The sequence below is a fragment of the Macaca thibetana genome, chromosome 1 (genome assembly GCF_024542745.1).
Source record: "Macaca thibetana thibetana isolate TM-01 chromosome 1, ASM2454274v1, whole genome shotgun sequence".
Classification (NCBI taxonomy): domain Eukaryota; kingdom Metazoa; phylum Chordata; class Mammalia; order Primates; family Cercopithecidae; genus Macaca; species Macaca thibetana.
In genome coordinates, this window is record NC_065578.1 from 5,446,731 (window position 1) to 5,474,237 (window position 27,507).

At 52.6% G+C, this 27,507-nt stretch overlaps 3 protein-coding genes across 9 annotated transcripts in view; 1 reads left to right on the forward strand and 2 right to left on the reverse strand.

The window, feature by feature from the left end:
• The window catches only part of RPL22 (ribosomal protein L22), a 286,932-nt gene that overhangs the window by 171,485 nt on the left and 87,940 nt on the right, over positions 1 to 27,507 (reverse strand). The window contains exon 1 of one of the 6 annotated variants that reach the window (XM_050787499.1): positions 22,017 to 22,020. The exons of the other annotated variants lie outside the window; for them this stretch is intronic. The gene's annotated coding sequence lies outside the window, so the exon portion shown is untranslated. Of the gene's footprint in view, positions 1 to 22,016; positions 22,021 to 27,507 lie in introns of those variants that run through there. 6 annotated transcript variants of the gene reach the window in all.
• The window catches only part of THAP3 (THAP domain containing 3), a 399,270-nt gene that overhangs the window by 110,469 nt on the left and 261,294 nt on the right, over positions 1 to 27,507 (forward strand). The window lies entirely within an intron of this gene.
• ACOT7 (acyl-CoA thioesterase 7) overlaps positions 1 to 27,507 on the reverse strand; it is a 193,562-nt gene that overhangs the window by 89,239 nt on the left and 76,816 nt on the right. The window contains exon 1 of one of the 2 annotated variants that reach the window (XM_050787355.1): positions 9,525 to 9,675. The exons of the other annotated variant lie outside the window; for it this stretch is intronic. Coding sequence (XP_050643312.1) covers positions 9,525 to 9,544 — 20 coding nt within the window. The 5' untranslated portion in view covers positions 9,545 to 9,675. Of the gene's footprint in view, positions 1 to 9,524; positions 9,676 to 27,507 lie in introns of those variants that run through there. 2 annotated transcript variants of the gene reach the window in all.

Sequence of the window (27,507 nt, forward strand, 5' to 3'; positions counted from 1 at the left end):
ACAAGGAGCCTCATTTGGCTTCTCGAGTGTTCACGTTGAAATACCTCTGTTTTTAAAAATTGAACTTACTCTATGAAAGGTTTTTGGGTTTTTTCATCTGAGTTACCAGGTAGCCAATTATAAGTCACAAAATGATTCTATCAACCTCTTCCCTTTGTTTTCCACTTAGTAGGAAGGGCCTTCCCTGCACCAGCTGCAGGGGGCAGAGGGTCCCTTTCCACACAGGCCTGTCCTGGAGGCACCAGCCAAGGCTGTGGGTGGGTGCGGAGAGCAGGGCCCAGCCCCTGGTTCTAGACACTGAGGAAACATCAGCCCAGCGTTTCCCAGGAGCACCAGAGCCACCCGCCACAGCAGACTGAATGACCGCTGCAGGCCTCACTTTGTCTGTCTGTGAAGTGGAGCCACACACAGCAGGTTGGCCCCCAGGAATGACACAAGGCCAGGGAGAGGAGGCGCGGGCCAAGGGCTGCAGAGCAGCAGAGGAAATGCTTTCATGCGGCAGGCACCGGAGACAGGACAGATAAGCGGGTAGCCTTTAAGACAGAAGGCCAGGGACAGTGCCTGAGGCCCGGGGAAGAGCCTAGAGACACCTGGCAACAAAGTGAGGACTCGGCACTTGGCGCTGTGCCATCAGGAGTACATGCCAGGAACTGCAGACTGCATACCAGCCGGCTGCCACAGGCCTGGCCACCTTTCTTTGGCACCTCGGGTCCTGCACCAAGGACCATCCTAACTCCCCAACTGACCACCCAGGAAGCCAGCCCCTGCCCTTAAGGTCAGATACAACTCTCCCCCATAGGACTTTACTCCTGCCTGAGGATTGTGTTGTCACCTCCAATGCATGAGGCCCAAAGCCCAACTCACTCACCCCTTCCCTCTTCCCAAATCAGACACCTTCCCTCCAAGCCGGGGTAGCCAGTGAGTCAGTGAGTCCCCGCCTCAGCTGGAATTCCTTCCCAACCAGCTGCTCCACACTTGGCCCCTCCCTCTTCCCCTCCCTACCTCCCTCATTCCTTCCAAACAGCTTAGGAGCAGCTGGGTCCAGCCAGCCTCCAGGACCCATACACAGCTCTGTCACTCTCTCAGGCCCTGCCCCATGGCCTGGCCAAGGCCAAGCGTGTCCATCCCAGGACAGGGTCCATGACTGCCTCCATCTCCAGGCAGGCAGGGGTGACAGCCAGAGGAGCCAGGGAAGCAGCTGCCTCTCACTGGAGACTTTGTTTTCCCATTTCTAATAAAGACACGGGTACCGAAAGCAGTTCACATTCCTCTTCACTATTTTTTTGTTTCTTGAGACAGGGTCTCACTCTGTCACCCAGGCTGGAGTGCAGTGGCACGATCTCGGCTCACTGCAACCTCCGTCTCCTGGGTTCAAGCGATTCCCTTGCCTCAGCCTCCTGAGTAGCTGGGATTATAAGCACGCACCACCATGTCTGGCTAAATTTTGTATCTTCACTAGAGACAGGGTTTTGCCATGTTGGCCAGGCTGTCTTGAATTCCTGACCTCAGGTGATCCGCTGTTTCGGACTCCTAAAGTGCTGGGATTACAGGCATGAGCCACCGCACCCAGCCCCTCTTTACTATTAAAAAACTGAAATACAGGCTGGGTGCTGTGGCAACTAGAGAGGCTGAGGCGGGAGGATCACTTGAGCCCGGGGAAGAGGACATTGCAGTGAGCCATGATTGCACCACCGCACTCAAGCCTGGGCAACAGAGTGAGAGGCTGTCTCAAAAGAGAAAAGGAAAATTGAAATATATTTGGCTGCCGGGTGCAGTGGCTCACGCCTGTAATCCCAGCACTTTGGGAGGCTGAGGCGGGCGGATCACGAGGTCAGGAGATCGAGACCATCCTGGCAAACACGGTGAAACCCCGTCTCTACTAAGAAAAAAAAAAAAAATTAGCTGGGCGTGGTGGTGCATGCCTGTAGTCCCAGCTACTCAGGAGGCTGAGGCAGGAGAATGGAACCCGGGAGGTGGAGGTTGTGGTGAGCCGAGATTGCGCCACTGCGCTCCAGCCTAGCGACAGAACGAGACTCCATCTCAAAAAAAAAGTAAACAACCGGCCGGGCGCGGTGGCTCAAGCCTGTAATCCCAGCACTTTGGGAGGCCGAGACGGGCGGATCACGAGGTCAGGAGATCGAGACCATCCTGGCTAACAGGGTGAAACCCCATCTCTACTAAAAAATACAAAAAGCTAGCCGGGCGACATGGCGGGCGCCTGTAGTCCCAGCTACTCGGGAGGCTGAGGCAGGAGAATGGCGTAAACCCGGGAGGCGGAGCTTGCAGTGAGCTGAGATCCGGCCACTGCACTCCAGCCCGGGGACAGAGCGAGACTCCGTCTCAAAAAAAAAAAAAAAAAAAAAAAAAAAAAAGTAAACAACCTTGCCCTTTGCTGTCCAGCAACTCAGCAGATTCTTGGTCCCTGCGTACTATGTGGACTTCATACCTCTCCTCCTTTGCAGAACGGAGCAGAAGGTGGGAGCGTAGTCCTGGCACTGGACTCTCTGGCTTTGAATCCTAGTTCTGGCACTTAGCAGCTGCAAGACCTTGGACAGATTATTTAACTTTTTTTCTGTTTGAGTTTCTTCATCCAGAAGATGGGGGTAGTGTACTTACTAGACATAGAGTAAGGATGAAGTGAATGGGACAAGTGCTTAGAATAGGGACTGCACATCATAAATAATATATGTTTTTAAAAGAAAGAAAGAAAGAAAGAAAGAAAGAAAGAAATATATTTGGCTGCCAGGCGAGGTGGCTCACACCTGTAATCCCAGCACTTACAGAGGCCGAGGGGGGCAGATCACTTGAGGTCAGGAGTTCAGGATCAGCCTGGCCAAAACGGTAAAACCCCATCTCTACTAAAAATACAAAAATTAGCAGGGCGTGGTGGTACATGCCTGTTATCCTAGCTAGTCAGGAGGCTGAGGCAGGAGAATTGCTTGAACCTGAAAGGCGGGGGTTGCAGTGATCTGAGATCACGCCCCTGTACTCCAGCCTGGGCGACAGAGTGAGACTGTCTAAAAAAAAAAGAAAGAAAAGAAAAGAAAAGAAAAGGAAAGAAAGAAGGAAGGAAGGAAGGAAGGAAGGAGAGACAGACAGACAGACATTTGTCTATCTCTAGGATTCCTGGGGTTAAAAATTATCTAAAAATAAAGACACGTGAACACCACACAGGCCAGCCCGGGCAGCGGCACAGGCCTGGCCCCGTTCTGGAGGACTGTTTGCGGCTGAGTCTGACATGTTATTCCTCCCCCAGCCCCCATCACACTAACCTGCACTTCTAAGCCCTCCTCTGATCCCAGAAATTTCAAGGAAAGACAGAAAGTTGCCTGGGGTGGGACCTTTCCTACGTGGCTGCCTTCTCTCTCTGGGCCTGGCCCCGAGTATCCCCTACTCCATCTTCCACCTGCTGGGTCCTGGCAGCCAGTCACCTGGGCTGACTGCATGTCTGGAATGTCACCCGCGCCCACAGTCCCGCCCTTTTTCTGTTCCAGCTGCTCCTGTCCAAGATCAGAACCATGTTTGTCCAGTCCTTGTAGCATGAGTGGCAGGTGCTGGGGCCCAAGGCTAATGGATGCAGATGCTGCCAACCCCCTCTCAGCCGTCCCACTCTTGGCTGGTGTCCCCTCTGGAAGTGGCATCCAGCTGATGATGAGGGCTCTGAGGAAGCTGAGCACACATGGGTCAAGGTGCCACTCCCAGAAGGGTGCCACTCCTCCTGATCTCCGGGAAAGCTTCCCAGAGGAAGTGACACCTTGGCCAACTCCTAAAGGGTGAGCCAGGAGCAGAGGTCCGAGAAGGTTACGAGGAGAGGGAATGTTCGGGGCCCAAGGCCAGGAGTGCCCGGCGAGCTCTAGAAACAGAAAGCAACCCCACAAAGCTGGCGCACAGCCCAAAAGGGGATGAAGAAGAGATGGCCTGAGACAAAGTCTGGATCCATCCTGAAAGGAGGGGAGGCTGGGGAGGCTGAAGCCCAGGAACCAATCAAACACTTTGGGGAGGTCACCTCCCATGACCTCTGCACTGGCCTCTCACCCCCCATGGCCTCTGCACTGGCCTCTCACCCCCATGGCCTCTGCACTGGCCTCTCACCCCCATGGCCTCTGCACTGACCTCTCACCCCGCATGGCCTCTGCACTGACCTCTCACCCCCCATGGCCTCTGCACTGGCCTCTAGACCCCCATGGCCTCTGCACTGGCCTCTCAACCCCCATGGCCTCTGCACTGGCCTCTCACCCCCATGGCCTCTGCACTGACCTCTCACCCCGCATGGCCTCTGCACTGACCTCTCACCCCCCATGGCCTCTGCACTGGCCTCTCACCCCGCATGGCCTCTGCACTGTCCTCTCACCCCCCATGGCCTCTGCACTGGCCTCTCACCCCGCATGGCCTCTGCACTGACCTCTCACCCCCCATGGCCTCTGCACTGGCCTCTAGACCCCCATGGCCTCTGCACTGGCCTCTCACCCCCATGGCCTCTGCACTGACCTCTCACCCCCCATGGCCTCTGCACTGGCCTCTAGACCCCCATGGCCTCTGCACTGGCCCCTCACCCCCATGGCCTCTGCACTGGCCTCTCACCCCCATGGCCTCTGCACTGACCTCTCACCCCCCATGGCCTCTGCACTGACCCCCCATGGCCTCTGCACTGGCCCCTCACCCCCCATGGCCTCTGCACTGGCCTCTAGACCCCCATGGCCTCGGCACTGGCCCCTCACCCCCATGGCCTCTGCACTGGCCTCTCACCCCCCATGGCCTCTGCACTGGCCCCTCACCCCCATGGCCTCTGCACTGGCCCCTCGCCCCCATGGCCTCTGCACTGACCTCTCAACTCCCATGGCCTCTGCACTGGCCCCTCGCCCCCATGGCCTCTGCACTCGCCTCTTGCCCTGGCTCAGATCCTAACTAGCCCTGACCGCACACAGCCCCAGGAGTGGCTCTTCCTAAGCAGGAGTCTAGCCAAGTCACTCCTTTATCCACACCTTCCAGGGCCCTTCCTATCGACAAAATAAAGACTTAACCTCCTAGTAAGGCATCCAGAGCTCTCAGGGATCTGGAACTTTTCCACCTCAACTCTCACTGCCCTGCGGGGCTCAGAGCTGCACCTGCCAGAACACCACTGTTTACCAGGCACACCTGGCCCTTCCCACTGTTCTACCTGTCCCAGCAACGTCTGACCCGCCCTTTGTGAAGGACAGGGCACCATTTACGAATAGGGGAGTGTAAGCCAATACCCCCTCACAGAGGGCACCTGACACCACCCTCCCAAACCCCAGAGGCACAGGGACACCCTGACCCAGGATTCCACTCGCAGAAATCTACCCCACAGCTGTTTCCACACATGGTTAAACCAAGCACATGCAAGGGTACTCACTGCACAGCCATGTATAACACAGGACACGTGCCAGCGCCTAGATGTCCACATAAGGACATAAAAGTAACAGCCACACATGGGAATATTGCTCAGCCTTGCACGAGGAGTAGGAACCTTCTCAGAGACCAGCTGTCAGGTGAAAAACAGCGAGGCACACACTCATGGGAGCAAGGTGACCACCTGGGGTGCAGGGACGACCATTCCAGGAAGGAGGTGTGGGAAACCAGAGGCCTCCATGGCCCCCAGAGGAAGAAACAAACTACTGAGCAGAGACCTCGGTGAGATGCCTCTGCGTCTTTCGGATGCCTTTAAACCATCTCGACCCGTTCAAATTAATCAGTGGTCTTTGAAAATGCTTCAGCCGGGCACGGTGGCTCATGCCTATAATCCCAGCACTTTGGGAGGCCGAGACAGGCAGATCACAAGGTCAGGAGATCGAGACCATCCTGGCTAACGTGGTGAAACCCCGTCTCTACTAAAAATATAAAAAATTAGCCAGGCGTAGTGGCGGGCACCTGTAGTCCCAGCTACTCGGGAGGCTGAGGTAGGGGAATGGCCTGAACCCAGGAGGCGGAGCTTGCAGTGAGCCAAGGTCTCGCCACTGCCCTCCAGCCTGCGCGACTGAGCAACACTCCATCTCAAAAAAAAAAAAAAAAGAAAGAAAAAGAAAAGAAAAAAGAAAATGCTTCAAGGCACAGCTCAAAACTCAGATCTCATCACACACCAGAGGCTGGCCAGCACTCATCCCAAGAGCGCCTGCAGCAGCGGCCCTGGGGTCCAGCCCATCGCCCTGGGGCCCAGCCCACCGCCCGGCAGGACAGCCTCAGCCTGTTCTGCAGTGGGAGTGAGGCAGGGGATGCATTCCCGGAGTGGAAAGGGTGGGTGCCTGGAACAATCGACGGGAGCCTGGCAGAGAGAGGAGTTGCTCCTGTCCCCTGGCCTCGCAGCAGACACCCTGAGGGCTGGCCATGCCTCCTGTGCCCTGGGTGGAGCCTGAGTACTGGGTTGAATTGTGTCCCCCAAAAGATATGTTTGAGAACCCCAGAAACTATGAATGTCACCTTACTTGGAAAGAGTTCTTTGCATCCAGATATAATCAAGATGAGGTCGGCCGGGCGCGGTGGCTCAAGCCTGTAATCCCAGCACTTTGGGAGGCCGAGACGGGCGGATCATGAGGTCAGGAGATCGAGACCATCCTGGCTAACCCGGTGAAACTCCGTCTCTACTAAAAAATATAAAAAACTAGCCGGGCGAGGTGGCGGGCGCCTGTAGTCCCAGCTACTCGGGAGGCTGAGGCAGGAGAATGGCGTGAACCCGGGAGGCGGAGCTTGCAGTGAGCTGAGATCCGGCCACTGCACTCCAGCCTGGGCGACAGAGCGAGACTCCGTCTCAAAAAAAAAAAAAAAAAAAAAAAAAAAGATGAGGTCGCCGTGCCTTAGGGAGGGCCCTAACCCAACAACTGGTGTCCTTATTAGGAACAGGGAAATCTCGACATGAGACACAGGAGGTCCAGATGAAGATGAAGGCAGAGACGGGAGCGTGGCCCTGCCCACCGCTGGGTCTCCAGCCTGAGGAAATTGCTTCCAGTTGTCACCCACCACCTGGTTTGTGGCCATGCCCAGCGGCCTCTGCTGCTCCCAAAGAAAGCAGCACTGAGTGGCACAGCAGAGCCTCGAGGCAGCAGCGGCAACGCCCTCAGCTCCGCTCAACACCCTCAGCCCAGTTCAGCATCCTCAGCCCCGCTCAGCACCCCTCAGCCCAGCTCAGCACCCTCAGCCCTGCTCAGCACCCGCCACCCACACCTGGGCAGCCCCGGACAGGCCCCTGTGCAGTGACCTTGGCAGCAGCCCTGCAGGGCACTGAACCCTGCCTGCCCCTTCTACAGCCCAGCACACGGCCAGCTGGGAGTGCCACCAGTGTCTCTGACTCTGACATAAAAATGTCAGTGCTGGCCAGGCGCAGTGGCTTACGCCTGTAATCCCAGCACTCTGGAAGGCTGAGGCGGGCGGATCATGAGGTCAGGAGTTCGAGACCAGACTGACCAACATGGTGAAACCCCATCTCTACTAAAAATACAAAAAAATAACTGGGCGTGGTGGCAGGCTCCTGTAATCCCAGCTACTTGGGAGGCTGAGGCAGGAGAATTGTTTGAACCTGGGAGGCGGAGATTGCAGTGAGCCGAGATCACGCCATTGCACTCCAGCCTGGGCCACAGGGTGAGACTCCGTTTCAAAAAAAAAAAAAAGGGCGATGACTATACTTTCATGGTCGGGTGTGATGGCTCACGCCTGTAATCCCAGCACTTTGGGAGGCAGAGGCAGGTGGATCACCTGAGGTCGGGAGTTTGAGACCAGCCTGACCAACATAGAGAAACCCCGTCTCTACTAAAAATACAAAATTAGCCAACCGTAGTGGCACATGCTTGTAATCCCAGCTACTTGGGAGGCTGAGGCAGGAGAATCGCTTAAACCCGGGAAGCAGAGGTTGTGGTGAGCCGAGATTGCGCCCACTGCACTCCAGTCTGGGCAACAAGAGCAAAACTCCGTCTCAAAAAAAAAAAAAAGTCAGTGTTGAAATGAAAACATTACTGCGTGAAACCCAGGGTAACCAGGGGTAGGTGAGCCTTGCTTCCTTTACTCCACAGTGGAAGCTGAAGTGCCCACCTGAAGGTGCACAGCCAGGTAGGGGTCTGGGGTCCAGGTGGGTCAGGACGGGGCCTGCAGGGCAGGTGCTTATTACTTCCCCCTTCTGACAAAGGCCTCAAAGCCGAGGTCAAGCACCAGGTGCGCGTGCTCCACCCTCACCTCAGCTGGAAAGCTGGGTGGGACAGAGGTGTCTGGGCAGATTGTTCCCGATCATGGGGCCGCAGCTGCCACTCATGGCTGGGAGCCACCACCTGGGGCCGCAGACACTCGGAGCTTCCTGCAGGAGCTCAGCAGAGGCTGCCTTGGCCAGGAGTAGACAAGGGACAGGGGTTGCCATTCCTGGAAGAAAAGGAGAAGCGGGTCTCTTTATGGCATGGGGAGACGGGGGCCTCACACCAGGCAGCCTTGAGGGACAAAACAGGTGTTTGGATGAGCATGGGGCCTCAAAGTCCAGGCAGAGGCACACGTAAACGCCTCCTCTATCCATGGGGGACTCTGCCAAATGGAAGCTCAAGCAGCCCTGCTTCTCCTTTTTTTTTTTTTTTTTTTTTTGAGAGGGAGTCTCACTCTGTCACCGAGGCTGGAATGAAGTGGCGTGATCTCAGCTCACTGCAACCTCTACCTCCCGGGTTCAAGCGATTCTCCTACCTCAGCCTCCCAAGTAGCTGGAATTACAGGTACACGTCACCATGCCCGACCAATTTTTGTATTTTTTAGTAGAGATGGGGGTTTCACCGTATTGACCAGGCTGGTCTCAAACTCCTGACCTCAGTTGATTCACCTGCCTTGGCCTCCGAAAGTGCTGGGATTACAGGTGTGAGTCACCGCGCCCAGTCCCTGCTTCTCCTCTTTGACTTGCTGCCTAAGGCAGTTCCGGCGAAGTTCCTTCAACCTGTAGACACGCCACTGCATCCCAGAAGAGGGAAGCGTGGGAGGAAGGGCTGGGCCAAGGAAAGTTCCAGCGACACTTCCAGGCCCCCAAGCAGGACAGGGGAAGAGGCCGACAATGGCCCTGAACTCCCAGCCTCCATTTTGGCCAGGAGCAGGGGACTGACCCAGGAGGCTCCTTGTGCAGCCCACAGCGCCCCCTCCACCGCAGATGGGAAGCTCAGCAGCGCTGGGAAACTGCAGCAAACCCAGCAGCGAACCCAGCCCAGCTGGCAGGAGCAGAGGGAAGCCTCAGGAGCAAGGCCAGAAAGAAAACCAGGTGCCTTTCTCCCCGGGGACTAGAGCAGGCAGGGGAGTGCCCTGGTCCCTGTCAGGGGCTCCCAGCTTACCCAGGCCTGCACTTCCTGTCCCAGCTTCGGCTGACCACCTAACCTTGGGGGTCAGTAAGAGCTGGGCCAGGCGGGTGCCCTACTGCCCTTCTTGGCTGCATGATACCAGCCAGCCTGCTGGGCACAGGGGCCGAGTTCCCTCTACCCAACCCTCCCCTCCAAATGTCCCCAAACAATCCACCCACAGTGGCCCCTGCACGACCCGGACATGCCCATGACTGGCAGTACCTGCTCAGCTGGAAAGCCATGGTGGCTAGGACATCCCAGGATCAGATGCAGAGAAAGGCGAGGGAGCGGGAAGCATCACACAGTCCTTGCCTGACCCAGGACTGTCCCAGCTCCCCGCCACACCGGGCTTGGTGGGGAGCACCCCCCACCCCCAGCTTCCTGAGCTGCCCGATCTGGCCAGGAAGAGGCTGCCTCGCCAATCCAGAGCGTCTACCAGAAACCAGTCGTCATAGAAACCTTGCTTTATAAATAATTACAGAAGAAGTAATTCTGTGAGCTCTTCCGGCTGCCGTGCCAGGAGATCAGGAAGGCAGAGGGGCCGCTGCTGAGCAGCCTCAGGGAAGCGGTTGTGAGGCTCTGCCTTCTCTGACAGGGCACAACACAGCCCCTTAGTCTTTCTCCAGGGTCTCAGCCACAGCCAGGCCTGGCCCTGTTGCCGCCTTCTAGAGCTCCCTGAAATGTACACAGGGGAGGAAGGTCACAGGCCAACAAGGACTCCAACAGGTCCAAGCCTGCATCCTGCTGATGGAGCTGGCAACTAAAGCCTGTCCCAAGGGCCAGCTCCCTGGCTGAAGCAAAGTGGACAGGCGGTCCAGCCTCCCCGCTCCTCAGGCCACACCCCTGTCCTTCCCCTGTCCCCCTCTTCCTCCCTCCAACCCCCGCTTCAGAGGGTGCCCTGCCTGTCCTGGGGCCCAGCAACTCCGCTACCCTTCCTCCACTCCCGCAGGCTCTCAGGCTGCCAGCTGCTACCTGTGGGCCCTGTGCCCCCGCACCTGTACTCTCTTCACTCTGCCTCCCCTTCTACTGGGTGTCAGAAAGAAAGAGGCCAAACAATCACGAGGCCAGGGTGCAGGCTACAGGGGGCCCAGTGCAGGAGGCGGGATGTGTTATCACCACTACCTCCCACAATGCTGCCCCCACCAGGGCTGCTTTCCCAGGAATCCTGTGACCAGCAAGGGAAATGGAAAGTCCCCAGCCAGAGCGCAGGCCGCACAGCCGACTCAACCAGGCTGGACCCACGGGCCTCTCAGGGTGGGTCGCCCCGGCCTGGCCCCCAACCTCTGGGCAAGTTCCACACGTTTAGTTGTGAAAGAGAAAGTTAGGGCAGAGAGGGCTGATTAGGCAGACAGCCACTCCCGCTGGAACAGAGGGTCCTTATCAAACTTCCACATTCTATCTAACCAGCCGGCAGGCAGTGCTGGAGGGCTTCTGAGCCTGGGAAGTCACTCTGGTAAAAGTTAAATAAGTAAATTATTACCAAAAGGAGGCTGGGTACGGTGGCTCATGCCTATAATCCCTGCACTTTGGGAGGCTGAGGCAGACGGATCACGAGGTCAGGAGATGGCTAACACTGTGAAACCCCGTCTCTACTAAAAATACAAAAAATTAGCCAGGCATGGTGGCGGGCACCTGTAGTCCCAGCTACTTGGGAGACTGAGGCAGGAGAATGGCGTGAACCCGGGAGGCGGAGCTTGCAGTGAGCCGAGATCGCGCCACTGCACTCCAGCCTGGGCGACAGAGCGAGACTCCATCTCAAAAAAAATAAAAATAAAAATAATTATTCCTAAAGGGTAAGTCCTTTCACCTATGCGCAAAAAGAAAGACATTTTCAGCTTACAAACCCCACGCACGCTGGGTCCCACAGGGAGGCTGGTGCTGCCCCCACCCAGGAATGTTGAATGTCTAGAAGCTGGAAGAGGAGGGGATTCTAAAGGGATCCCACTGACCCAAAATGTCTCCCTGGAGGGTAAGTCAGGGGGCTGAGTCTGGCCCAAGCCTGGCAGCTAACCCTGGCTGAAAATGCTCCCTGAGGCCTCCCCACCCAGGCAGCCTGTCCAAGCCCAGGCCCAGGCCGTCAGCCTCCTCAGCCTCCTGGCTGCCCATCTAGGCCCATCATCCTGAGTAGCTGGCATCCCAGGGCCAGGGGTCTTGAAGCCACAGCACCTCCCACCCTGGCACACAGGACAGGTCCTCCCAGATACACCTCCCTCCCCTGACCCCAAATAGCCCATTGTTCCTCTCAGCTCCCAACTCACTGTTTGGCCTTCTCCCCAAAACAGGCCCTGTTGACTTCCTTTCTGAGGACGTTTAGTGACAAGCTTCTCCAAACCAGGAGCATCGTCTCCCCACGTCTCCCGTCGGCTCCCTCCAGAAGCTGTAGCCAAATGGAACTCAAGGAATGAGCCCGGGCCCCAATACTGTGCCCTTTGGACTTGGCCTCATCCCTCCAGGTGGACATTGCTGCCTCCCTAAGCAACCCTTCCAACTGGTCCAAGCCCAGGTGTGCTAGGCCCACCACCCACCCCAAATCAGTGAGGACCTACCAGGCTTCCATAGCAACACAGGTTCAAGCCACAACCAGACGGTCCCGCAAGGAGGGAGGACTTGTCAGATAGCTTAGCCTTATGAGCACATAATCTCAAAGTTAAACAACTCAAGGTGCTACTTCCCATCTACTAAATTAAAAATAATTTTAATTGACAAAACGAGATGTCTAGAAATGTTCATGGCAGCATTATTCACAACCACCCAAGGATGGAAAGAACCCGGCGTCCACCATGGATGGGTAGGTAAACAAAACGTGATAAATCCATACAATAAGATATTATGTGACCATAACAAATGAAGACCTACAGATCCACAGTAACGCACGGACCAGCCTTGAAACCACGCTGGGTGAAAGAAGTCAATCGCAAAAGGTCACGTGCCGTCTGATTCTGTGTATATTAAACGTCCACAACAGGCAGATCTACAGAAACAGAAAGTCGGCTGGTGGGGGGCAGGGGTTGGAGGATGGGAAATGGGAGTGACTGCTAATGCATGCAGGTTAATTCCGGGGGTGATGAAAATGTTCTGGAATTAAATTGTGCTGGTGGCTGCATAACCTTGTGAATCCACTAAGGTTCACGCAGAATTGTACAATCAAAAAGGGTTGACTTCATTAAGTTACAGCTCAGGAAAGCTGTTATAAACTACAAACAAGACAGGGTGGGGTAGCTCATGCCTGTAATCCCAGCATGTTGGGAGGCCGAGGCAGGTGGATCACCTGAGGTCAGGAGTTTGACACCAGCCTGGCCAACATGGTGAAACCCCACCACTACTAAAAAAAAAAAATTAACCAGGCATGGTGGTGTGCTCCTGCAATCCCAGCTACCAGGCAACGTGAGGCAGGAGAATCACCTGAACCCAGGAGGCGGAGGTTGCAGTGAGCCAAGATCACGTCACTGCATTCCAGCCCCGGCAACAGAGCGGGACTCTGTCCAAAAAAACAACAACAACAAAAACAAAAAAAAAAACTACAAACAACCGGATGCCAGAAGCTGCGGCCCCTCCCTCCACCAGCACTGGCCATGTGGGTGACGCATGGCAGGAGCACTGGAAACACTTTGCCCCAGAAAGGCACTCCCAAAATCTAGTCTAAAGAAAAACACATACAGCTTGGCAGAGACCTGCAGCCGTGCCATCTCTAAACCCAAACCAAGTAGAACTGGGTCAGTAGGCTGCGAGCATCCCTAAAAACATGCTTGAGGTTGTGTTTGGTTTCTACTTTTCCGGGGAAATGACCCACAGTTTTCTGCAGCTTTCGAAGGCATCTGGAAGCTAAAAAGTCAAGAGGTGGGCTGGGCACGGTGGCTCATGCCTGTAATCCCAGCACTTTGGGAGGCCAAGGCGGGCAGATCACCTGAGGTCAGGAGTTCGAGACCAGCCTGGCCAACATGGCAAAATTCCGTCTCTACTAAAACTACAAAAATTAGCTGGACATGGTGGTGGGCACCTGTAATGCCAGCTACTTGGGAGGCTAAGGCAAGAGAATCACTTGAACCCAGGAGAAAGAGGTTGCAGTGAGCCGAGATTGTGCCATTGCACTCCAGCCTGTGTGACAAAGTGAAACTCCATCTCAAAAAAAAAAAAAGAAAAAAAAAAAAATCAAGAGGATGGCAGCACTTCTTCCCCGATCCCTCCCACACCTGCCCAGGCAGCCAAGCATATAGCAAGAAGGTAGGAAATGAGACAGATGCCTGGAACTCAAAAGCACACCGAGCCCAGCGCATCAGAGGGCACTCAGAAGAGAGAATTCAAGGAGAACTCTGCATCGACGCGCCCTAGAATGGGAGGCCACATCCCTCTCCCCAACCGAAACTCACCGCCTCATGCTAGAGGAAGCTGGTAGGGTCAGAAACTTACATCCAGGCTCCAGAAATATCTCTCAGAGTTCAATGTGAAAAAAACAAATGACCTTTGGCTAAGCATGGTCATGCACGCCTGTAATCGCAGCACTTTGGGAGGCTGAGGTGGGCAGATCGCTAGAGCTCAGGAGTTGGAGACCTGTCTAGGCAACATGGTGAAACCCCATCTCTACCAAAAATCCAAAAAATTAGCCGAGCATAATGGTGCGTACCTGTGGGCCCAACTACTCAGGGGGCTAAGGTGGTAGGATCGCTTGAGCCGGGAGGTCAAGGCTGCAGCGAGCCAAGACTGCACCACTGAATTCCAGCCTGGATGACACAGAGAGACCTTGTCTCAAAAAAGGCCAGATGCAGTGACTCACATCTGTCATCCCACCACTTTGGGAGGCTGAGGGAGGAGGATCACTTGAGCCCAGGAGTTCCAGGCCAGCCTGGGCAACAAGAGGAGACTCCATCTCTACAAAAAAAGAAAGAAAAGATGTTCAACATCATTAGACATTAGGAAAATACAAATTAAAATCACAGTAAGATACCACTACACACCTATCAGAATGGGTGAAATTAGAAGCCTGCACCAGATGTTGGCGAGGGCGGGGAGGAACTGAAACTCTCGTCTACAGCAGCTGGAAACACAAAATGGCACAACCACTTTGGGAACAGTTCGGCAGTTTCTTAAATAGTTAAACATACACCCACCATAAACACAGCCACTGTATTAGTATTTATTTCTACTCATATTTACCAATAAAAGCATATGTCCCTATAAAGACTTGTAGATGAATATTCATAGTGGTTTTCCATGTAACAGCCCAAAACTGGAAACAATGCAAACGTTCATCACCGGATGAACACATTGTGGTCTATCCATACGATGCAGCACAATAGAAAGGAATGAACAGGTGGTGGCTCACGCCTGTAATCTCAGCACTTTGAGAGGCTGAGGTGGGCGGATCACGAGGTCAGGAGTTTGAGACCAGCCTGGCCAACATGATGGAACCCTGTCTATACTAAAAATACAAAACATTAGCTGGGTGTAGCTGGGCGTGGTCAGGTTCGGTGGCTCACACCTGTAATCCCAGCGCTTTGGGAGGCCGAGGCAGGTCAGGTGGATCACCTGAGGTTGGGCATTCAAGACCAGCCTGACCAACATGGAGAAACCCCATCTCTACTAAAAATATAAAATTAACTGGGCGTGGTGGTGCATGCCTGTAATACCAGCTACTCAGGAGGCTGAGGCAGGAGAATCCCTTGAACGCGGGAGGCAGAGATTGCAGTGAGCCGAGATCGTGCCATTGCACTCCAGCCTGGGTGCAGAGCGAGAGACTCTGTCTCAAAATAAAATAAAATAAAATAAAATAAAATAAAATAAAATAAAATAAAATAAAGCCCAGCGTTTGGCCGGGCGCCGTGGCTCACGCCTGTAATCCCAGCACTTTCGGAGACCGAAGCGTGCAGATCACGAGGTCAAGAGATCGAGACTAGCATGGCCAACATGGTGAAATCCCGTCTCTACTAAAAATACAAAAATTAGCGGGGCGTGGTGGTGTTCGCCTGTAGTCCCCGCTACTCTGGAGGCCGAGGCAGGAGAATCACTTGAACCTGGGAGGCGGAGGTTACAGTGAGCCAAAATCACGCCACTGCACTCCAGCCTAGGGACAGAGCAAGACTCCGTCAAAAAAAAAAAAAAAAAAAAAAAAAAAGAAAGAAAGGAATGAATGACTGATACACGCAACTCTGTGGATGAATCTCCAAGTAATCATGCTAAGCGAGGGAGGCTGGACAAAAAGAGAACATACTGTGCAAGTCCATGTTTATAAACTTCGAGGAAACACAAACTATAGTGACAGAAAGCAGATCAGAGATTGCCTGGCGGCAGGGAGGGACCAGAGAAGCAGACGGCCTCAGCAGGGTGACAGGCCTGTTCATGGTCTCGATTGCGGTGAAGGCTTCACAGGCTCACACAGGCATACCTCAGAGACATTACGGGTTTGGTTCCAGATCACCGCAACAAAGCATACACCGCACTTTATAATAAGTCACATATTTTTTTGGTTTCCCAGTGCACGTAAAAGTTACGCTGTAGTCTATTAAGTGTATAATAGCAATATGCCTAAAGAAAAAAGTATATACCTTCATTTAAAAATACTTTATTGCTAAAAAATGCTAACAATCATCTGAGCCTTCGGTATGGTATTCTTTTTGCTGGCAGAGGGTCTTCTCAATGTCGATGGCTGCAGACTGATTAATATGTTTTGTGGGTTTTTTTTTTTTTTTTTTTTTTTTTTTTGAGACAGAGTCTTGTTCTATTGCCCAGGCTGGAGTGCAGTGGCACGATCTTGGCTCACTGCAACCTCTGCCTCCTGGGTTCAAGTGGTTCTCCTGCCTCAGCCTCCCAAGTAGCTGGGATTACAGGCACATGTCACCATGCCCGGCTAATTTTTTGTATTTTTATTACAGACGGGGTCTCACTATGTTGGCCAGGCTGGCCTTGAACTCCTGACCTCTGGTGATCTGCCCACCTCAGCCTCCCAAAGTGCTGGGATTACCACCCGGCCTACAGACTGATTAGGATGGCGAATGCTGAAGGCTGGGATGGCTGTGGCGGTTTCTTAAAATAAGACAACAATGACATTGACCACATCAATTGACTTCTTTTCACAAAATATTTCTCTAGGCCGGGCACGGTGGCTCATGTCTGTAATCCCAGCACTTTGGAAGCCCGAGGTGGGAGAATCACTTGTGCCCAGGAATTTCAGACCAGCCTGGGCAATAAAAGGAGATCTTGTCTCTATAAAAAGTAAAAATTAAAAAATTATCTATGCATGGTGGCATGTGCCTGGGGTCCCAGCTACTTGAGAGGCTAAGGTAGGAGGATCCCTTGAATTCAGGAGGTCAAAGCTGCAGTGAGCTGTGAGGGTACCACTGCACTCCAGCCTGAGTGACAGAGCAGGACCCTGTCTCAAATTAAAAAATGAGGCCGGGCGCAGTGGCTCAAGCCTGTAATCCCAGCACTTTGGGAGGCCGAGACGGGCGGATCACGAGGTCAGGAGATCGAGACCATCCTGGCTAATGCGGTGAAACCCCGTCTCTACTAAAAAAAATACAAAAAACTAGCCGGGCGAGGTGGCGGGCGCCTGTAGTCCCAGCTACTCGGGAGGCTGAGGCAGGAGAACGGCACAAACCCATGAGGCGGAGCTTGCAGTGAGCTGAGATCCGGCCACTGCACTCCAGCCTGGGAGACAGAGCGAGACTCCGTCTCAAAAAAAAAAAAAATAATAATAATAACAATAATAATAATGAAAAAAAGCCGGGCACGGTGGCTCAAGCCTGTAATCCCAGCACTTTGGGAGGCCGAGACGGGCGGATCATGAGGTCAGGAGATCGAGACCATCCTGGCTAACATGGTGAAACCCCGTCTCTACTAAAAAATACAAAAAACTAGCCGGGCGAGGTGGCGGGCGCCTGTAGTCCCAGCTACTCGGGAGGCTGAGGCAGGAGAATGGCTAAACCCGGGAGGCGGAGCTTGCAGTGAGCTGAGATCCGGCCACTGCACTCCAGCCTGGGCAACAGAGCGAGACTCCATCTCAAAAAAAAAAAAAAAAAAAAAAAAAAAAAAAAATGAAAAAAAAAGATTTCCCTGTAGCATGCAATGATGTTTGTCAGCATTTTACCCACAGTAGAACTTACTTTTTTTTTTTTTTTTTTTTTTTTGAGACAGAGTCTTACTCTGTCGGCCAGGCTGGAGTGCAGTGGCATGATCTTGGCTCACTGCAACCTCTACCTCCCAGGTTCAAGTGATTCCCCTGCCTCAGCCTCCCAAGTAGCTTGGACTACAGGTGTGCACCATCGCATCAGGCTAATTTTTTGTATTTTAGCAATCCCAAAGTGCTGGGATTACAGGTGTGAGCCACTATGCCCAGCCCAGTAGAACTTTTAAAAGCGGAGTCAGACCAGGCGCAGTGGCTCACGCCTGTAATCCCAGCACTTCGGGAGGCCAAAGTGGGTGGATCACTTAAGGTCAGGAGATTGAGACCATTCTGGTTAACACAGTGAAACCCCGTCTCTACTAAAAATACAAAAAAAATTAGCTGGACCTGGTGGCAGGTGCCTGTAGCCTAGCTACTTGGGAGGCTGAGGCAGGAGAATCACGTGAACCCAGGAGGCGGAGCTTGCAGTAAGCCAAGATCGCACCACTGCACTCCAGCCTGGGTGACAGAGCGAGACTCCATCGCAAAAAAAAAAAAAAAGGCCAGGCGCGGTGGCTCACGCCTGTAATCCCAGCACTTTGGGAGGCCAAGGCAGGCGGATCACGAGGTCAAGAGATCGAGACCATCCTGGCTAACATGGTGAAACCCCGTCTCCACTAAAAATACAAAAAATTAGCCAGGCGTGGTGGCGGGTGCCTGTAGTCCCAGCTACTTAGCAGGCTGAGGTAGGAGAATGGCCTGAACCTGAGAGGCGGAGCTTGCAGTGAGCCAACATCTCGCCACTGCACTCCAGCCTGGGTGACTGAGCGAGACTCCACCTCAAAAAAAAAAAAGTGGAGTCGTGGAGTCAGTCCTCTTAAAACCTATGTTATTTTATCAGCTAAGTTTACAGAATATTCTAAATTCTTTTGTTACGGGATCTTTGGGGTGTCCCTTTTCTGGCCAGGAACCTCTGTGTCTTGTGGCACCTTTGCCCAAGTTTTGCTGGGGCCCACTGGGCTTGTTCCAACCACTCAGTCTGGCAGACTGTGCTTGGCTTATGCTACCAGCCTGGGGCTTCCACGCCTGCCAAGGACAAGCCTAGTGTGGAGCAGCGAGCAGTGTGTGAGCGAGCGTGGGGTCTGGCTACTGCACAGTCAGACACGCCAGCTGCCGCTGCAGGGCAGACAACTCCAGATGCTGGCACAGGCGCTGGTTCTCTGCAAGGCTGCACCTGGACCAAGCACATCGCAAGCAGCTTGCCCAGCTGGCACAGGGGAATGCAGTGGTGCCTGGAAGCTTGGTGGGTGATGCCAGGAACTGCAGGGCCCCAAAGAGGGAGTCACAACCCTGGCTCAGGGAGCACCCAGGTCTGGACTCCCCAAACAGCGACAGCTCTTCTCTCCTTCCCTTCGCTGGCAACAGGGCAAGCAAGGGGCATGTTTCAGCCCTGTTTGTTACAGCTCTTTCAGCCTCACCATGGCAGGTCCCGAGTTCTTGCCCTGTCACTGGGAAGAATGAGTACACAGCCAAATGGAGAGTGAGCAAGACAAAGAGAAGCTTTATTGAGTGAAGGACAGCTCAGAGGAGACCCGTAGTGGGCAGCTCCTTTCCACAGCCGGGTCATCCCAATGAGTGTTCAGCTCTCAGCAAAGAGGGTAGCTCCTCTCTGCAGCTGGTTGTCCTGTCATCTTTCTGTCCTCTGCTCTAGTCTGGCTGAGTCCAGGGTTTTTATGGGCCTCAGAGTGGAAGAAGCATGTGCTGACTGGTCCAGGGATGGGCCAGGGAAAAGCACCACAAGTTTCCCCTCTGGTCCTTGGGACTGGCTGGCCAGCCCCCAGGCTTCAGGCTCTCCCCAACCAGACCCCTCCTACCCAGGAGCCTGTCTGTCTCCCACCACTGTTCATGGCATCCAGGCTGTTTGTGCCAGTCTGTTCTCAGCCCCTATTCAGCCTCCCTCCTATGCTTGTCGGTGGCCAAAGTCCGAAGGGCGCCATCAGCAAGGTGGGTGCAGTGGCCACACCGCAGTCCAGGTCCCCGAAGTGAATTCTGCTCCCACTTCCCACCTTGGGCCCTGAAGCATAACCCAAGCTCTGCATCCCAGCCCCCATGCTCCTTATGCAGGTGCAGCATCACCCCAGGCCCAGCTCCACCTTGGGGCTCCTCTCTGCCTGCACCTCCATGCCCAATCATGCTGCTTCCCCACCAGCAGGCAACTCAGCCTGGCCCCACTGTGGTGGCCCCCAGGGCAGCGGGCTCTGGGAGACTCCCAGGGGCAGGCTCCGGGGACTGTCTGTCTCCTCTGCACACCCCTCCCCACTGTGACAGCAGGTGAGAGCTGTGACCCGGAGCTAGGGTCTGGAGTGGCAAGTCTCCAGGCCTGGGAGCGGGTCCCGCTTGGCTGCACAAGGATGGGAGCAGTACAGTCAGCTGCCCAGGGAATGCGGGGCACAGGGGACCCACTGCTGCCACTGCTGCTCCCACAGCTGCTCCTGCCACCACTGCTTGCACCACCCCACTGCAGCCAGCGTGAAGGCAGGGGTTGCTCCAGATGGCCCACAACTGCCATTACTTTCTTGTCATTTCAGCAATGTTCACAGCATCTTCATCAAGACTAGATTCCATCTTAAGAAACCACTGTCTTTTTTTTCTTTTTTCTTTCTTTTTTTTTTTTGCTCTATTGCCCAGGCTGGAGTACAATGGCACAATCTTGGCTCACCGCAACTTTTCCATTCCTGGGTTCAAGCGATTCTTGTGACTCAGCCTCCTGAGTAGCTGGGATTACACATACATATCACCACATCTAGCTAGTTTCTGTATTAGTAGAGAAGAGGTTTCACCACGTTGGCCAGGCTGGTCTCGAACTCCTGACCTCAGGTGGTCCACCCACCTTGACCTCCCCAAAGTGTTGGTATTACAGGCGTGAGCCACCACACCTGGCCTACAAATATTCTTAATGGCATCTCGAATAGTGAATGCTTTCCAGGAAGTTTTCAATTTACATTGCCCAGATCAGAAGAATTGCTATCTGAGGCAGCTAGAGCCCCATAAAATGCAGTTCTTTTTTGTTTTTGTTTTTTGTTTTTTTGTTTTTTGTTTTAGAGAATGAGTCTTGCTCTGTCGCACAGGCTGGAACCTGTGCACAGGCTGCAACCTCCACCTCCTGGGTTCAAGTAATTCTCCTGCCTCAGCCTCCCCAGTAGCTGGGATTACAGGCACATGTTGTCACATCCAGCTAATTTCTCTTTTTTTTTTTTTTTTGAAATGGAGTCTCGCTCTGTTGCCCAGGCTGGAGTGCAGTGGAATGACCTCGGCTCACTGCAAGCTCCGCCTTCCAGGTTTATGCCATTCTCCTGCCTCAGCCTCCCGAGTAGCTGGGACTACAGGCGCCCACCACCACACCCAGTAATTTTTTGTACTTTTTGTAGAGACAGGGTTTCAACGTGTTGCCCAGGCTAGTCTCAAACTCCCGAGCAAAGGCAATCCGCCTGCCTCAGCCTCCCAACGTGTTAGGATTACATGTGTGAGCCACCACATCCGGCCCAAAATGCATTTCTTAAACAATAAGAGTTGAAAGTCAAGATTACTCCTTGATCCATGTTGCAGAATGGATGCAGAGTTAATAGGTGCTATTATCCACTTTGGTTTGGATATGAGGATCCCTAACCTCATGTTGAAATTCGATCCCAATGTTGGAGGCAGGACCTAATGGGAAGTGTTTGGGTCACAGGATGAATCCCTCTGGAAGGGCTTGGTGCCATCCTCATGGTGATGAGTGAGTTCTCGCTTTACTAGCCTCTGGGAGAGCTAATAGTTAAAAGGAGCCTGGCACCTCCCTTCTCTCTCACTTGTCTGGCCATGTGATCTGCACACATCAGCTTCCCTTCCCCTTCTGCAGCTTGAGTCCCTCAGCAGAAGAAGATGCTAGTGCCATGCTTCCTGTACAGCTTACAGAACCATGAGCCAAATAAAGCTCTTTCCTTCATAAATTAACCCAGCTTTGGGCATTCCTTTATAGCCACATGAATGGACTAAAGACGGCAGGCACGAAAACAAAATTAATCTCCTTGTGCATCTCCATCAGAGCTCTTGGGTTACCAGGTCTATTGTCAATGCACAGTATTATTATTATTATTATTATTATTATTATTATTATTATTTTGAGATGGAGTCTTGTTCTGTCACCTGGCCTGGAGTGCAGTGGTGCAATCTCAGCTCACTGCAACCGCCACCTCCCTGGTTCATGTGATTCTCCTGCCTCAGTCTCCCAAGTAGCTGGGATTACAGGCATGCATCACCATGCCCGGCTAATTTTTGTATTTTTTTTTTTTAGTAAAGATGGGGTTTCACCATGTTGGCCAGGCTGGTCTCAAGCTCCTGACCTCAGGTAATCCAGCCACCTTGGCCTCCCACAGTGCTGGGATTACAGGCATGAGCCACCACGCACAGCCAATGATCAGTATTATTTTGATTTTTTTTTTTTTTTTTTGAGACAGAGTGTCACTCTATCCAGGCTGGAGTGCAGTGGTATGATCTCAGTTCACTGCAACCTCTGCCACCCAGATTCGAGCAATTCTCCTGCCTCAGCCTCCTGAGTACCTGGGATTACAGGCGCCTGCCCCCGGCACCTGGCTAATTTTTGTATTTTTAGTTAGAGACGGGGTTTCACCATCTTGGCTAGGCTGGTCTTGAACTCCTGACCTTGTGATCCACTTGCCTCGGCCTCCCAAAGTGCTGGGATTACAGGCACGAGCCACTGCACCTGGCCTGATCAGTATTACTTTGAAAGAAGTATTTTTTTCTGAGCAGTAGGTCTCAACAGTAGGCTTAAAAATATTCAGAAAACTATGCTATAAACATATGTGCTGACATCCAGGATTTGTTGTTCCATTTATAGAACACAGGCAGAGTAAATTCAACATAATTTATAAGGACCCTAGGATTTTCAGAACAGTAAATGAGCATTGGCTTCAACTTAAAGTCACCAGCTGTATAAGCCCCTAACAAGAGAGCCAGCCTGTCCCCCCACTTTTTTTTTTTTTTTTTTTTTTTTTTTTTTTTGAGACAGAATCTCACTCACTCTGTCATCCAGGCTGGAGTGCTGTGGTGGGCGTGATCTCAGCTCACTGCAACCTCTACTTCACAGGCACAAGCGATTCTCCTGCCTCAGCCTCCTGAGTTGCTGGGACTACAGGCACATGCCACCACACTCAGCTAATTTTTGTATTTTTGGTAGAGACAGGGTTTTGCCATGTTGGCCAAGCTGGTCTCAAACTCCTGACCTCAGATGATCTGCCTGCCTCAGCCTCCCAAAATGCTGTGATTACAGCGTAGTCACCAGACCTGGCCTGTCCTTTGAAGACAGGCATTGACTTTCCTCCCTAGCTATGAAAGTCCTACATGTTATCTTCTTTCAACAGAAAGCTGTTTCACCCACACTGAAAACCTAGGCAGGGCACAGTGGCTCACGCCTGTAATCTCAGCATTTTGGGAGGCTGAGGCAGGTAGATCATTTGAGGTCAGGAGTTCAAGACCAGCCTGGCCAACATAGTGAAGTCCTGTCTCTACTAAAAATAAAAAATTAGCCAGGCATGGTAACGTGTACGTGTAGACCCAGCTACTCGGGAGACTGCGGCAGGAGAATCGCTTGAACCTGAGAGGTGTAGGTAGCAGTGAGCCAAGGCTCCACCACTGTACTCCAGCCTGGGCAACACAGCAAGACTCTGTCTCCAAAAAAAAAAAAAAAAGAAAAGAAAACCTATTGTGTAGCCACCCTCATCGGTGATCTCAGCCAGATCCGGATAACCTGCTGCAGCTTCTCCATCAGCACCTGCTGCTCTACCTTGTACTTTTATGTTATGGAGGTGGCTTCTTCCCTTCAACCTCATGAACCAACCTCTGTTAGCTTCACGCTTTTCCTCTGCAGCTTCCTCACCTCTCTCAGCCTTCATAGAACTGAAGAGAGTTAGGGCTTTGCTCTGGATTAGGCTTTGGCTTAAGGGAATGTTGTCGCTGATTTGATCTTCTCTCCAGACCACTAAAATTCTTCTCTGTTATCAGCAGGAAGGCTGTTTTGCTTTCTTATCATTCATATATTCACTGGAGTAGCACTTGGAACTTCCTTTGAAGGACTTTTCCTTTACATTCACAATTTGGCTGTTTGGCACACAAGGCCTAACTTTCAGCCTATCTCAGCTTTCAACATGCCTTCCTAAGTTTAATCATGTCCAGCTTTTGGCTTTTTTTTTTGAGAGTCTCACTCTGTCACCCAGGCTGGAGTGCAGTGGCACGATCTTGGCTCACTGCAACCTCCCCCTCTGGGTTCAAGAGGTTCTTCTGCCTCATCCTCTGAGTAGCTGAGACTACAGGCGCGTGTTACCACACCTGGCTAATTTTTTGTACTTTTAGTAGAGATGGGGTTTCACTATGTTGGCCAGGCTGGTCTCGAACTCCTGGCCTCAAGTTGTCCGACTGCCTCAGCCTCCCAAAGTGCTGGAATTATAGGCATGAGCCACCGCACCCAGCCTCAGGTTTTTGGCTTAAAGTGAGAGATGTGTGACTCTCTCCTTCACTGGAACACTTAGAGGTAGGGTAGTAATTGGCCTAATTTCAAAATTGTTGTGTCTCAGGGAATCAGGGAGCCCAAGAAAAGGGAGAGAGATGAGGGAAACAGCCGGTCAGCGGGGCAGTCAGAACATACGCAACATTTATCAATTTCATTTGCTGTCTTACATGGACGCGGTTCACGATGTCCCAAAACACTTATATTAGTAACACCAAAAACTACTGGTCATAGATCACTATAACAAAGATAATAATGAAAAAGTTTGAAATATTGCAAGAATTACCAAAATTATTATATAGACACACTACATGAGCACAGGCTGGCCGAAAAAAATGGTGCCAGTACACTTCCTCAATGCAGGGTTGCCACGATTTTTTTTTTTTTTTTTTTTTGAGACAGAGTCTCGCTCTGTTGCCCAGGCTGGAGCGTAGTAGCATGATCCCGGCTCACTGCAACCTCTGCCTCCCAGGTTCAAGTGATTCTCCTGCCTCAGCCTCGGGAGTAGCTGTGACTACAGGCACATGTCACCGTGCCCAGCTAATTTTTTATATTTTTAGTAGAGATGGGGTTTCGCCATGTTGGCCAGGCTGGTCTCGAACTCCTGACCTCAGGTGATCCTCCTGCCTCGGCCTCCCAAAGTGCTGGGATTATAGGTGTGAGCCACCACGCCTGCCCCAAACTTTCAATTTGTAAAAAATGCAGGACCTGGCTGGGTGCAGTGGCTCACGCCTATAATCCGAGCACTTTGAGAGGCTGAGGTGGGTGGATCACCTGAGGCCAGGAGTTTAAGACCAGCCTGACCAACATGGTGAAACCCCGTCTCTACTAAAAATACAAAAATTAGCTGGGCACGGTAGCAGGTGCCTGTAATCCCAGCTCTTTAGGAGGCTGAGGCAAGAGAATCGCTTGAATCCAGAAGGCAGAGGTTGCAGTGAGCCTGGGCCACAAAAGCGAAACTCCATCTAAAAAAAAAAAAAAAATGCAGGACCTGCAAAGTGTAATGAAAGGAAATCTGCCTGTGCCTAGGTCAAAACTGATCAAACTGAATACTTTCCATATGTACAGTTCTAGAAATTATTCCTGTATAACTCTGTTTAAATAAGTATCTCTTCCACCTCCCACCTCTGACTTTTAGAGAATCAAATATCCATGGCAAATGCATTGGGCTTGTTTCTACTTGAGGCACCTACTCTGGGCAAGTTTCCTGGAATTCTGCCATTCTGCAAGGGAAGGTAGCAGCAAGTGCAATGAAGTCACCTGAGGACAGAGGCCTGGTCCCCATGCTGGCAGCTGCGCCCAGGTCCCTCAGCCGGAACAGAGGCGGGAGGCAGGTGGCCAAATGGCCCTGGGAACTCTAGTAAGGGAGTCACTAAGAGCCCTGTCCAACCAGGCACTGGTTAAAGCCCTCCCACAGACCCATGGGGACTGAAGGCATGCCCTTCAATGGGCAGACCAGCAGGCCCTGAGTACTTCCAGAGTATGGGGCCAGTGGGTCAGTACGGCCACCCTGAGTCTCACTCTCCAGATGTCAAGGAGGATGCCCTGAACACACTGGGCGTGGGGCCTGTGGGGAGAAGCTGAGCTCTACTGCGCGGGGTCCAAGGACTCTGCTTTGCCCAACATCCTGGAGGTCAAGCACCAACACCCTGCCACGCACCAACACCCTGCCACGCACCACCTGCAGGCCGCACAGTGGATGAGGGGCAGGTGGAAATGGCAGAGGAGGTAAGGTCTGCACTCTACTGGGGTCCCTGCCCCACCTGCCACACACCCCTAGGTCACTGCGCCTGGAGGGCCCCAGTGTCTTCACCTGTAAATGGAGGGTGAACTGCCAAGCTGAGAGTTCTCCGTGGCTGGGACACCCTACACTATTCCACAGACTCCCCCGTCGAACCCAGGACAAGCCCCAGCATCAGTGAGCCCCTGGGTCTCGGCCAGTTGAAGGGAATAACCACATCAAGAGTCAGAGGAGAAAAACCAAGTTTGGCATCTGCTGCAAACGATGGCTTCCCTTGTTCATCCTGATCAGTTACATGGCTGAAGTTCCCACTTTATTGATATTAAGATTTCAGCTCCAGGCCGGGCGCAGTGGCTCACGGCTGTAATCCCAGCAAAACTTTGGGAGGCTGAGGCGGGCGGATCACAAGGTCAGGAGATCGAGACCATTCTGGCTAACACGGTGAAACCCCGTCTCTACTAAAAATACAAAAAAAAAAAAAATTAGCCGGGCGTGGTGGCGGGCGCCTGTAGTCCCAGCTACTCGGGAGGCTGAGGCAGGAGAATGGCGTGAACCCAGGAGGTGGAGCTTGCAGTGAGCCAAGATTGCGCTACTGCACTCCAGCCTGGGTGACAGAGCAAGACTGCCTCAGAAAAAAAAAAGATAATGGAGACAAGCCATGGACTGAAGAAAATGTCTACAAAACATGTATCTCTCTCAGCAAACTATCGCAAGAACAGAAAACCAAACACCGCATGTTCTCACTCATAGGTGGGAACTTAACAATGAGATCACTTGGACTCAGGAAGGGGAACATCACACACCGGGGCCTATCATGGGGAGGGGGGAGGGGGGAGGGATTGCATGGGGAGTTATACCTGATGTAAATGACGAGTTGATGGGTGCTGACGAGTTGATGGGTGCAGCACACCAACATGGCACAAGTATACATATGTAACAAACCTGCACGTTATGCACATGTACCCTAGAACTTCAAGTATAATAATACTAATTAAAAAAAAAGAAAAAAAAACGTATATCTGATAAACAACTTGTTTCTAAAATATACAAAGTACTCTTAAAACTCAACAATAAGAGGCCACACGCGGTGACTCATGCCTATAATCCCAGCACTTTGGGAGGTGGACACGGCCAGATCACTTGAGGTCAGGAGTTGGAGACCAACCTGGCCAACATGGAGAAACCCCAAAAATTAGCCGGGTCTGGTGGTACATGCCTGTAATCCCTGCTTGGAGACTGAGGCACAAGAATCCCTTGAGCCAGGGAGGTGGAGGCTGCAGTGTGCCAAGACTGCACCACTGTACTCCAGCCTGGGTGACAGTGAGACTCTCTGATCTCTGGGGAAACAAAAACTCAAATAAAAAAAAAACATACCTGTCAGAATGGCCTAAACCCAAAGTACTGACAACATCAAATGCTGGTGAGGAGCACAGGCGCACAGGAGCCCTCATTCACCGCTGGTGAGAATGCAAAATGGCACAGCCACTTTGGAAGACAGTTTGGCAGTTTTCTACAAAGCTAAATGTACTCTTCAATTAAATCAATCTTATATTCCATTAAATATATTAAAAAATACATGTAGGCCGGGCGCGGTGGCTCAAGCCTGTAATCCCAGCACTTTGGGAGGCCGAGACGGGCGGATCACGAGGTCAGGAGATCGAGACCATCCTGGCTAACATGTTGAAACCCCGTCTCTACTAAAAAAAATACAAAAAACTAGCCAGGCGAGGTGGCGGGTGCCTATAGTCCCAGCTACTCAGGAGGCTGAGGCAGGAGAATGGCATAAACCCAGGAAGTGGAGCTTGCA